At 34.2% G+C, this 13,537-nt stretch overlaps 1 protein-coding gene and 1 pseudogene across 1 annotated transcript; both read right to left on the bottom strand.

Annotated features, from left to right (window-relative positions):
- Positions 1-370: 370 nt before the first annotated feature.
- On the bottom strand, positions 371-3,605 carry LOC145578481 (actin-related protein 6-like). Its single transcript, XM_081635788.1, has 7 exons — positions 2,820-3,605; positions 1,642-1,861; positions 1,505-1,568; positions 1,203-1,287; positions 1,034-1,084; positions 872-934; positions 371-789 (listed from the first exon to the last, which is right to left on the bottom strand). The coding sequence occupies exons 1-7, from the start codon at positions 3,518-3,520 to the stop codon at positions 660-662; spliced, it is 1,314 nt and encodes a 437-aa protein (XP_081491914.1). The 5' UTR covers positions 3,521-3,605; the 3' UTR covers positions 371-659.
- Positions 3,606-4,647: 1,042 nt separating this feature from the next.
- On the bottom strand, positions 4,648-6,378 carry LOC145578480 (putative clathrin assembly protein At4g32285 pseudogene; annotated as a pseudogene).
- Between the last annotated feature and the right edge of the window lie 7,159 nt (positions 6,379-13,537).

Here is a 13,537-nt window from a genome sequence, read left to right as displayed (position 1 = left end):
CTTGGTTGGCCATTTGGGGAGCTGGAAGCCTGGAACCGTCTTTGCAAGCTCTTGACCACTAATGTGACAGGACTTCAAAATTGTTGTTGAATTGTACCACTCTTTAACTTTTAAAGTTGTGTATATCTATTATATATGGTTCCAAACAAACTTTCATGATCCCAAAGGACACTCCACATCTTCAATTTTCAATTTTTCGAAATTGGTATACCTTTTAATTTTTAGACTATCTTTGACATTTTCAAGCCCAGGAGGAAAAGAAGTCTACACCTTCCAACCAAAACTCTATATATGTCGAATTTTAACTATACATATGACTTTCCAACCAAAACTTTATATACAGTTTACAATAATACATTAATACCCTTAAGTAAATATTAAACCTCGTCTACATCACAAAAAAAAATGTACTTCATTTAAGAATTCAACCTCTTTTCAACTTTTTTTCCAACCCCGAAAGGAAAGTGAGCTTGGAGCAAAGTCATACGTATAGATTTTTTTTTCTAGTGAGACAGAACTAAATGATTAATACAATATGACAGATGTATTTTAAGTTATCTAAAATTCTTTTCTATAGGGACCAAACTAAGAAGATGATTGGGATGTGGAGTTAGGCCTTGGAGGCCGGGCCTCTCCAGTCACCCCTAGTTCACTTTACTTCACTGGAAGAACCTTCTACTACAACGTGCAGATCCTTGCTCCTCATATTCAGCTTTGGTGGCACACATTGTCTCAAAATCAGGACTAGATGCCAAAAGTGAACCACCTCGCCAAACACCTAATATGGGACTGGATAAGAAAAATGCTATCAGTTAAGTATAATTCAGGCATATTAGTGCTTGGAAATTGTTAAAAACAGAAAGAAACTTACTCTTCTTGAGTGGTTATCTTCACTTGGTAATCATCAGGGACTAATGGTCGAAGCTCCTGTTCCCTACAACGAAATGAAAGAAAAAATCTTCAACATAAATAACTGGCTGTGTTCAATCTATTATGGATAATAAGAGGCATGGTTCAAGGAGGCAAAGCTTACAATCTCTCAGCAAAATGAGGGAATAAAGTGCTTCCACCAGTCAAAATGATACTGAAACACAGCATTGAAAAGCAAAGTTCATAAAATGCAGTAAAATACAGAAGTATATAACAAAATACAATACTCAGAATATTTAACAAAACAAAGAGCTTTGCAGAACTTCGGTGACCTTTCATATAATACAGGGTGGAGAAGAGGATGACAAGAGTTAACAGAACGAACAATACACTCCGCTAATCCAGCTTGATTCATCCCTGCAAGAACAGTTTACAATTAATGTTCCTACAATCAAGGTCTCATATTTAAAAACCAAAAAGCATGAGGGCTTGAAACTTAAGAGCTGAGACCCATCCTTAATCACTAGAACACACACAGACTACCCAATTCCAAATTATCATCATATAAACAACAATGATTCCATTGACATGTCTTATATCAGTTGTGTCAAAGTAATATGAAAGGTATACACACCTAAATCTGCAGGGCGGAAAATCATCTCAGGGACAAGGAAGCGCTCATTGGTCAAGTTAATCTCCTGCAACCAGCAAATAGACTATAAGCAAGGGATTAAAATTTTAGACAAGACCGAACTGAGATTATTCCTTTACATTCTTAGTTGGATCAACTTTTTTTCTGTCCTCAGGATCCTCCTCCGCATCATCCGAGGGAACTATAGCCTTTTCCTTATTAGGCATAGAGTTTGGTTCCCCGTCATACAGAGTTTGATACCTCTGTGCTTCATTCATGTCTTTTACAAATCCTTTTGTATGGATGATTCCATCAGGAAGGACATATGTACATTTAAAAAGGTTGTCCTTGCCAGACTTCCTAACAGAACAACCAACTTGGTAAGTCATTACATAGCATCAGAGGAAAATTCACAATAGAGCATACATAGAGATAGATTGACTGAAAGGAAACCAAGATAATATCTTGTTCCATATTGCACGATCAACATGTTGCCCAAGGCATGTACTCTGCACTAAATTAAGCTCATTTACAATACAGAGACGACAGAAATAAGGAATTAAGATTTAAGACATTTATCTAAGAGAATATTTTCATGTCAGTCTTATAGCCACAGCCCAAAGGAAATCCAATAGTTCCATTTCTTCCGTACATCAAAAATTTCATCAAAAATCCACAAAGCTAATGCTTTACGAAATCTGCAAGCTATCCAACCGTAATACACGATCCTATGCAACAATGTAACTAATTGATCACAATTGTCACGAATGAACACAACACAGTACACAAACAAACTAATCTCATTCCCTCCTTACTCACCCTTCAACACTTGCAAGTCACAATCATCTCACCAACTCATTACACTGAAAAACTAATTATATAGCCAGCATTATCCACCAGCTAGAAACAGAAAAAACATCCCTATTCTAAAGCACTAGCTGTTTCATACATATCAGTATATCACCAACCTTCCTCAGCACACTCCAGCAAAAGCAAAACCGAGCAATCGAATCTGTTGTCATTAAAGAGGCAAATATCACTCCACCCAACTAAACCCATTTCATTTTTTCTTCCACTAACATTCCGATTCATTTCATCAGCAATTCTACCTCTAAAAACAAGGAATACCCCAATTTCTAACTCTAACAGTAAATCCACAAACCCCAGTATTCATCATGTCATCACAAATTCATAGCATTAGAAATTAAATAATTACATACCATCAACAATGTATAGCTCTAGAAATCAAAGAACAACAATAACAATGTACACGAAACGACACCGTTACTCGAAAACTGAAAAAAGGGAATAAACTGACCTAGCAATCTGCAAGTCGCGAGGAACATCAAGAGAAACAAAGCAAAGCTTCTCCTTAACATCATCCATAATCAAAGTTTCATCCATAACATTAATCGTACGATAAGAAACCAATTCCTTCAAATAATTAGTCAAAACTTTACCCCCTAAATCAAGCCTCTTAACCCCATAATTAAGCGTAAAATTCTGAAAAACAGGAGCACAATGAGTGAAAGAAAACCCACAATCAACAACAAGACTACACTGGGTCTTCGAAACGACACCGTTTGGATTCCTACTCGCTTCATACAAATGAACCAAAGAAGGCGAATCAGAAACATACAAAGACCTGAAATTGAAGTCCTCAAAGACGAGCTCAAAGAGAGGTGATGACGTGGAGGAGAGAGAAAAGAGGGGGTGGGTGAGAAGAAGGGAGGACACGTGGGGGGATGGGAGAGGAAGAGAGCGGAAGAGGTGGGCCCAGATGTCGCGTTGAAGGTCGGGGTTGAGGAGGTAGCCGCGATCAATGGGGCGGCGAAGAGAGAGAGAGGTGGGGTCGGAAGAGAGGATTTCGTCGGAAGTGAGGAGTTTTTTTGAGGAGGAGAGAGAAAATGGTGGTTTTGCGGTGGAGTTTGGGGTGATTAAGGTGGGATTCCGGTCACCTCCGACGCCGATTTTTATGGTTCCGCCGCCGTTGTCGAGGACTATTACCGTTGATGACATTGTCAAGAATGAAGATGTTTTCAAGGGTTTTTTCGGGGGTTTTGCTTTTCTTTCATGGGGTTTTCCCGCGTTGGTTGCTAATCTATAACTTAGTACGAGTACTGAGGAATGACACGTGTTACTTGATGTTACACTTGTTAGTACTCGTAGTCCGTACATGTTCAAATAGACAACGGCTGTGTTTGGTCATTAACCGGTAGCTACAAATAATTGATAGTTCTCTGTATACAAGTAACTACTTGTATTACGGTCTTATGGAGTACCTGTTTTGACTAGGTGGTTGTATAAAGTGGTTGCTAATGTATAACATATGGCGTACCCCCAAAGTTGGGATTATTTGAAAATGATCCAAAATTGGGATCACTTAAAGCGAATACATGAAAGTTGGGATTACTTTTACTAATTTTTCCTAATATAAGTACTAAACAATGATACTTGTCGCTTAATGTATTTCTCGATTAGACTTTCACACTTATTAGTACTCCGTACTCATAAATCATACATGTCAGTCTAGTAGACTTTGTACATTTGCATCTTTTGCTAGGTACGGACCACGGAGTAACATAAAATGAAAACACATAAAACGAAAACACAAAGTTATAGATAAATTCTCCCAGCTTGAATTTCATGTAGCATGTTTGTCTATGAGACTATGAATGGTACTTGTAGATAAATTCTCCCAGCTTGAATTTCATGTAGCATGTTCTCGAATTGAATTTCTCCAATAACTAAACTTTTGACTTAAAACAGTACGGAGTTTTTTTATAAAAAAAATTGCCAAAACAACAAAATCATCTCTTATGTGCAGACAGGATAGAATGATGCACTAATTGAAGTAAACAAATGACATGCAAATGGCACATTGCTACTACATTGCAATTTCTGAAAAAGATATTACAACATGTTTTATTTCATTTCTATAGAGTATACAAAGATCAAATCTGTACTAGTGCCGTGTTTCCCTTAATTGTTTCGCGACTGTAAGTATGAATTCATCTCAACTATGATTAGACGATCTGTATGGTATAAGAAGTATGTATGTACTAGACAAAAAAAAGAGGCATTTTTTTTGTGTTCAAGCACTCTCTTTAAAGGCAGTATTTCTTACATTTCACCAAGGGTCAGACTTAAAGCAGCCCCAAGTCATTGGACGATGTCAAATGAGGCATCCTTTCCTGCAGACAAGTAGCATTGTCTGTGGTGGATCCACTAAGGACGCGACTGACTTGACCTTGCATCCCATTAGCCTCATACTCCTGCCAAATCTTCTGTTCTTGTTGCAGCAATTGGAACTTATTCTCCAGCTCCACTATCTGAACATAAGCAGGAGGCGGAACTGCTAGAGAAGCTGTGAATGGATCCTGATTTACCATATGAACTGGCCCTTCTGTACTCGGCAATGCCAAAACCGTATTCCTTCTCTCCTCATGCCAAGGCAATGCGAGGCTGCTAGCACTCCCACCACTAAATTGCTTTACTGCACCCTGATCATACATGTCATTTAGCATAACAGCATCAAAACTGTCACCAAAATTAACCTTTTGCTCAGTCAGATTACCAGCTGAAGCCACCAAAACCATCTGCCAGTCTTCATTATTGGTATTAGCAGCTGAAGTTTCCCAATCTGAAGCAATGTGTGATTCAACATTATCAGAAAATTCTTCCCACGGGTTTATAACTATGTCGTTTTGATCCTCGTGGAACAAAGACAATGCCATACATTCGCCTTTCTCCTCAGCTGATGATGCATCACTATTAACCTTCAAGATCACCATATCTTTTCCTATGGCATCAGAATCCTGAACATAACCATTCATAGCATTTACATTGTTCTCTGACACCTTATTCATCAGTTCTGCCATCTTCGAACTACTCTTCTTGAAATTCTTCGTTTCATTCATCCTTTTCTTGACAAACTCCTCCATGGACCTTAGAAGTTCTTCACTAATGCTCTCAACCTCAGGATACTCATCAGACGGCTTATCAAACCCGACACCCTTACACCAACCATAGAACTCAGCAAGATCATCAAACTGCTTCGCGACAGTAGCATAAGTCACATAAGTCTTAACAGAATTAAGATACTCCATCTCCCAGAAACAATCTGACAAGAATGACAGACCCCCAGATACATCTTCATACAGAACAAAACTGTCCTCAATCACAGGAGTAAGAGCAAGAAACAGTAGCTCTCTATACTTCCCATTAATGCACCTCGAACATCGAATGTTAAGCACTCGTTGAAGACACCTTTGCAATCTCTCCATCCTACTCAACACCTTCTCAAGAAGTAACTCATCCCTCAAATGATTTTCCTCCATTTTCTTCTCCCTTTCCTCCATTCTCCTCAAATCATCAGAAGAATTCACTTTTCTTCTCAGCCACATTTCGTCGAACACCATCAGCTCAACTTTCTTTACAAGAAACATCCCAAAATTCCTCACAAAATCAGAGTAATCCCCAGAATTTGAATGCGCTTCATCTCTAAAAACACACATATTACTCAACATTCTACCACTAGCATTAGCACAAGCGATCTCCTTCACAATATTCCTCCCACCATCAACAATCAATCGATAAACAAGAATCAAACACTTCAACGCAACAATCCAATCATGGGTTTTCTCTATTCGCTTCGAAATCAAACACACACATTCTTTAACAAGATCTCTTGAAATCATTGTTTTACGCAAGATTTCAGTAAAGTATCTGATTTTGGGGATATGGGTGTCGTGATTTGTTGCTTTGACGATCAAGATATCAAGTTCTGGATCAACATTATTCGCCATTTTTGCAATACTAATGCTTGTTCGATCCTTTACTACTCCAATTGCTTTACGAAATGAAGTGGGTGCCATTGAAATTTCTTGTTTGATGAAAAAAAATTATAGGGTTTGGATTATTTTGATTGAGGAAGAAAGGGTTTTTGGAACTTTTTTTTACAGAAATTTGAAACAGAGGAAACAGATAGAGCGCGGCAAATGGTGCATAAGAAAGAGGAATTGTAATTGGCCAAATTGGTCTCTTTCTTGGACATTCTTGGAATATATACGAAAGCTCTGGGTCAATTAAGTAGAGGTGTCAATACAGATGTCTGAGTTGGTTGCAGTGAGGTCGAGTCGAATCTAATTTCAAATTTAAGTCATTCTAAAGTATTGTGTCAATGCGAGTCGAAGTTTAAAACAAATATTTTTTGGGTCGGTTTCGAATCGGATCAGGTTTTGACACCTAATTTTAAGCTACAACTACTCTGTACTTGATTTTAGACTTCAACAAAATTAATTATGAATGTGTTTTTATTCAAAAACTACGAGTAAAAATTATGGATGTGTTTAATAAGGAGGTTTTTGGAGAAAAGAAATGTTTAATCGTTTTAAAATTTTATTTGGAGTATTTAGTGAAGAGATGTTTAAAATATTTCACTTGATCCAAAAACCGGCCTCGGGGAGTTTTTTGAAAGATTTTATAGTTTTTAGGCAGTTTATACACTAAAAAAGCTAAAAACTAAAGAGTACTCCTCCGTTTTTAAATACTTGTTCTATTTCTTCATGCGCGGAGTTTTTGGAGAAATTGGAGAAAATAATATAATATGGGGGTAGTGGGATAGGTGGAAGGTTCAAAAATTGTAAAAAGCAAAAGTAGTGGAGAGAATTGGAGGAGAGAAAATATGAAATTAATAAAATATGATTTATGTTGGGTCCACTAAGTGAGAGAAATGAATTAAATATTGTAAAAGCTTTCCAAATAAGGAAATGGAGCAAGTATTTAAAAACAGCCAAAAAAGGAAAGTGGAGCAAGTATTTAAAAACGGAGGTAGTAACAATTATTTACCAAACAATCTGACGAACACAGCTCAGACCCATTTTTTTCCCCAAAAAATATTTTTTGTGGGCCCCGAAAATGGAAATATGGGGGGAAAATGCAATAATTGGAAAAACAGGGAAAGTTGCTGAAACAATCCCAGAAGATTGGGGAAAAGGTTTGAAATAGTAGGGGATGGGTTTTTGAAACTTTGGTACATCTCATATTACCCTTATTGCGCATTTTACGAGATTTAGGGTTGTTTTTGACCGGAAATGTGTCAATTGACCCCAGAACAAGGTGAATGAGGGGCAGTTTGTGTTAATTGATGATGGAATATGAAATAAGATATGATACTTAGATTACAAACATGAATAATAGTATGATTATTATTTATAGTTTATCAATCAACACATCACATCAATCAACACACATGTGAATAGTAGTATGATTATCCATTGTTATATTATAAAATGTTTTCTTTTCCAATTCCTAGCCATAGTGTCAAGTCACATCACTATTATGACATCACTTAATATTATGCTTATACGACACCAGTTTCCTTATATGAGATTATGATACTCTTATGACATTAATATTGTCAAGTCATATCATATTATAAAATCACGTCAATATATATAATTATATAATATGACATCATTATAATTATATGCATGCCATCATTAGATTCATATGACATCATTATTGTCAAGTCATATCACTTTAATATACTTTTATGACATCATTATAAACAAGCACATCACAACATAGTACTTATATAACATCATTATAATTCAAAATTTCATAAATTTCAAAATAGAAACAGAACTAATTCTTGGTACTTTATAGACATCTTTATAGGTGTGTTATGATTTCAAACCACCTTATATGATCACATGAGTCACCCCACGCATTCAGTTCATTTTTTGAAAAAATGTCAAAAATTGATCCGAAATCGTGTATTATAGCCTTCAATTTTGGACAATTTTTCACTATCTTGGACCCGAAAACAAAAATTGTCAAGATGCTTCCCATGGACTCTAATACTCCCCGGGAGTCCATTTGGGTGGGTAAAACCATCTAATATGCCTTCAAACTGTCAATTTACTCGTTTACAACTTGCACCGATTTCATAAACTCGAGGCTACCACGGACATTTTTGACAACATATAATGATCATATATGGTTTCAAATAATATTATATGACCCTGGGATATATCCCCTCGTATCTCGAGATATTTCGACACCGGGTCTTGAAACCTTCAAAATTAGCCAAAAAAACGTGTATTATAGCCTTTAATTTTACCAATTGACTTTTTTTGACCCGAAAACAAAAATTGTCGAGAAGCTACTATAGACCCTAATACCCTCCGGGAGTTCAATTGGGTGGGTGGAACCATCCAATTTGCCTTTAAGCATCCAACTTAACTCGTTTTCGTACACGCCTCTTGTATTGGCTATAAGCTTTCACGGGGACTTTATGTAGCCGACTTATGGCCGTATATGAGTCCAAACAACATTATATGACCCCGGGAGCATCTCGTACATTTCCGTGAATTTTTGGCACCAGGTCCGACACCTCCTAAATTGCTCCGATTTCATGTATTATAGCCTTCAAATTTGGCTTTCGTACATCATTTTTTTCACCCAACAAATTATGCATCCAGGTAATTCCATTGTTTCCCAAAGGGCCTTGGGAGTCATGGATAATGCCCAAAAACACCTCATTCATCCTTCATTATCATGTCTTAAGGCAATGACGACATACCATCAAACAACAAAACTAGTTATTTGTGTGCCTTGTCCTTGGGTGCACATGTCTTGTGCACATGCCACATGCCCCCTTGCATCATCCCACATCCCAACACTTAGGCAGTGTGACTTGTTTCAATCCAGTATTTAGCATTTTTTAGCATATAAGAAGCACCGGTAACCTCGTTTTTCAAAATATAGGTGTTTTTAGGGAATAGGGTAGGGGGACGAATCAAAGCGACATGAGGATGAATCTCAGTGGATCGTGGCAGTAAGGCCACTCTGCCACTTACAATACCCTGTCGCATATTTAAGTCGTTTGTAAAGGATTCAACCCGCCACTCGGTGGAAATTGTACTTCAAGCAGCTTTCACAGGTCACATCCATCGCACGAGCTTAGCCTACGACACGTGCACTTGGGATCCGAAACCCCGACTATAGGACGGCAATCAGGCGGCGGGCGCATGTGTCGCTTCTGTCCCGGATTCTGACTTAGAAGAAGGCGTTTAGTCATAATCCTGCACACGGTACCTTTGCGCCACTGGCTTTTCAACAAAGCGCGATGACTAATAATGTGAATCAACGGTTCCTCTCGTACTAGTTTGAATTACCATTGCGATACTGTCATCAGTAGGGTAAAACTAACTATCTCACGACGGTCTAAAACCCAGCTCACGTTCCCTATTAGTGGGTGAACAATCCAACACTTGGTGAATTTAGCTTCACAATGATAGGAAGAGCCAACATCGAAAAAGATCAAAAAGCAACTTCGCTATGAACGCTTGGCTGCCACAAACCCGTTATCCTTGTGGTAACTTTTCTGAAAACTCTAACTTTAATTTTTAAAAAGTTTAATTCAAAAGGTCTAAAGAATCGTTTAGGCCACGCTTTCACGATTCGTATTCGTACGAAAAATCAGAATCAAACGAGCTTTTACCCTTCTTTTCCACACGAGATTTATGTTCTCATTGAGCTTTTACCCTTTGTTTTTAGATTTATCCATTTCTTTTACATTATTTAGCTGTTCTCGATTTAGAGAAACAGTCAATATGATTGATTATTACAGATAGTCTATAATAACTTAATGCTAAAAAAAAATAAAACACGCCCATTTTTTTCTCCTAGAAAATCTCCCTTTCTTTTACATTACTATATTTATATATTCTCAATATAGAGAAACAAAGCTGTCAAAAAACCAAAAAATAAAAATAAAAAATAAAAATAGAGAAACAAATGATATGGTTAATTATAGATAAGATAGCCATATATTCCCACAAGTATATATAAGCCGCTAAGTCATTAACAATTTATTCACAACTAAAATTATAATTTCTCAAGTCATTCCGAATAAGGACATATTAAAAAAAAAAATTATTTGATAAACAATCTTATATTTTTTCAACATGGCAGGAAGGTCAACAATGGTCCCTTTTTCTCTAATACTATTGCTTGTTGAAAATTGCATAGTACACCAGGGTGTACCATGCTCATGGTACACCTAATGGTACACCTAGTGTTAAATGATGCGTTTTTTACATTTCATTTGCAAGCTGTTAGTTTGTTATTTAAAAAAAAAAAAAAAATCAATCTCTTCCACAATTCATGGGATTTAACGTGATATTCTCTATTTTTACATAACTTTCAAAATTAAATTTCACCATATTTCAATTTCGAATTAAGAGAGAACAAAGTTTATAAAGAATTTTGTAGAGAGAAAAATACAAAGCAAACTATGAGGACATTATAATCGATGGATCGGAGAAGGTAATTTAATTTTATTTGTTATGATTTTAATTTCAGAATTTTGCGTATTAGGTTGATTATATTTCGTTATTATTTTGCACAATTATTGTAAATATATCATTGTTTTTTTTTTCAATTTTGATATTTATGAATTTGAGATCCATATGACAAAGGTTGAAGATGATGCTCTTTTCTTTTGTCAAAGGTTGAAGATGATGTTCTTTATATTTTGTCAAATGTTAAAGATGATGTTCTTCATAATTTTACTTATGTTCGTTATTATAATTATTAAACAATTATATGAATGTTCTTTATTTTTATCCTTTATGTTCTTTGCTTCGATGTTCTTTGATTTATTTTGTATGTTCTTTGAATTATTATAATATTTTTTTAAATAATATATCATTTATTAATTCTATATATTTTTATAATATTAATTATCACTAACTACATATATTTTTTTTAAAAATCAGGAATATGAAAGTTGATGACGATATTCTTTTGAGATCTCCTCTATTGATGATTGTTTTTAAGATCTAAAGAACATTCGTAATATTATTAAAGAACATGATAATATTATGTAATGAACATAACTTATATATATACCTGTCATGATCCAAAGACAAAATTCAAAGAGCATTTCACAATAAGCAATGAATATTATGTGATGATAAAAGTACATTGCAATTACAATCAAAGAACATGGACATTTAAAATAATCCATTAAAAAATCTAATAAAAATAATTTTATGATATAATTATGGACATAAGGAAAAAGATATAGTTTTAAAAAATAATTGTACATTACAAACAACTATGAAATACATCATGTAATCTAATAAAGAACATTATTAAATCACATATAGAACATCACAAAAAATATATATATACCGAACCTAAAATGAATATTATAACTATATATATTATTGGTAAAAAATATGAATGCAATAAAAAAATTTTGAAAACTGAAATTTTGAATTTGAAATTTGAAATTTAAAAACGAAATCTTAAGTTATTTTTAGGTGATATAATTTTAGAAAATAAAAATATTTTTTTTATAAAGAACATTATATAGTCATATAAAGAACCTCATAAAAAGTACACAGAACAATCATTAACATAAATATTATTATTAAATATTTTTTTAAATTGGTGAAAAAATATGAAAATAATTTTTTATTTTAAAGAAAGAGAACAAAATATAGTATTTTGGATAATAAGATTTTGAAAATGAAATTTAAATTTTAAAATTTGAAATTTGAAATTCAAAACAACTACGTTTTAATTCAGGTGTACCATGCGCATGGTACACCTGGGTGTAGGAACCACGCATTGATGCTTGTCTTTATGTCTCAAGGTAATTTAATTCTAAATTCCACATTTAATATATACAACGTCCATATAGAAATAATAGAATTATTACATATCTCCATCTAAATTATATAGAGTACCTAATGTTTTTGAGTAGTAGTAGGGTACAAACAGATTCACCTCACAAATCCATCTTTCACCTTCTTTAACCATTCTCATACAAAATGGCTAAATTTTGTCTTTATTTTCCTAGGTTTATATATATACCCTTCTTCTAAATAAATATTCATTTAATCTTATTATTAACTACAACATCATGAAAGAAATTTTCATAATTTTCGAGTACAAGTAAATCTAGGTTTACTCGATCAAGTGTGACTTTTATATGTATTTTTTTGCTCATTTATTCGACCAATACTTCTTATATAGTTATATACTCCGTATTTGTAGTAGTATACTAGTATTGCTTCTTACTATTATTTCGACATGCAGCAATTGTGAAGAATAACGTAGAAACAATATGCACAACTCCTTATGGTAACAAACTAGATTGCACTCTTCATGTTTGTGGAGAAAATTGCTGGAAAAATAAAAATCATGCAAGGGGTAAATGCATCGAAACTCCAACAGGAAGTGATAAATACAGATATTATTGTACCGCTCCTTGTTGATCTTATATTTTTGTATATGGAAATTATGTAATATACTCCATAATACGGAGTGGGGAGTACTATGTTATGACTCTTATGAGCCTTTAAATAACATGCATGCACTCACAGCTCTTAATTCTTATGAGCCTTTAAATAAATTGCATGTACTCATAATCTAATATATATATATATATGGGGGAGTTTTTCCCCGAGTTTTTAGAGAGCCACGTAAGATTTAATTTTCTTAGCGCGCCATGTAGGATTATAAATTTAAGTTGTAGCCAATGAAATAAAAGATTATTAATTTCTTTTACAATTAAATAATTTAAATACCACGTAAGCAAAATTGACGAATGAGATTTTAAAGTTTAAATTAATTAAATACAAAATATTATCTTTTGAGATTAGGAATTTTATCTAATATTTTAAAACTAATATAATAACAATTTTAATCAAATAAATATGAAAAATATTTTTTAAAAAAAGACTAATAAATCGTGCATCGCATGGGTTTCATCGAGTGTATAATAATAATTTACATCCTTAATGAAGTATGTTTTTTATATATGGTTGGCAATTTTTTCCGTGTCCTCTTCTTATGCATCAAAGTAAAAAAATTACTGATAGAGTACAAACTTACTTTATTTCTTATCCATCCTTTATATTTCACCAATTATTACAACCAATGTATGTGTATGTAACTTTTTGTGAAACTTTTAGCTAGCACATATATTCCCTTGGTGACGAGAAGTACGAGTAG

The sequence above is a fragment of the Chenopodium album genome, chromosome 14, assembly GCF_948465745.1.
Source record: "Chenopodium album chromosome 14, dcCheAlbu1.1, whole genome shotgun sequence".
Taxonomy (NCBI): Eukaryota; Viridiplantae; Streptophyta; class Magnoliopsida; order Caryophyllales; family Amaranthaceae; genus Chenopodium; species Chenopodium album.
The sequence above is the reverse complement of the archived record's forward strand: the minus strand, read 5'-3'. Positions and strand labels throughout refer to the sequence as shown.

Bases quoted from the DNA above. Each gene is read 5' to 3' on its own strand.
- LOC145578481 (XM_081635788.1), bottom strand. From the start codon at position 3,520: ATGTCATCAACGGTAATAGTCCTCGACAACGGCGGCGGAACCATAAAA. The intron at 1,862-2,819 runs GTCAGTTTATTC...TTGTTCTGTTAG, and splicing joins CGCGACTTGCAGATTGCTAG to GAAGTCTGGCAAGGACAACC. The intron at 1,085-1,202 runs GTCACCGAAGTT...GCTGTGTTTCAG, and splicing joins CACCCTGTATTATATGAAAG to TATCATTTTGACTGGTGGAA.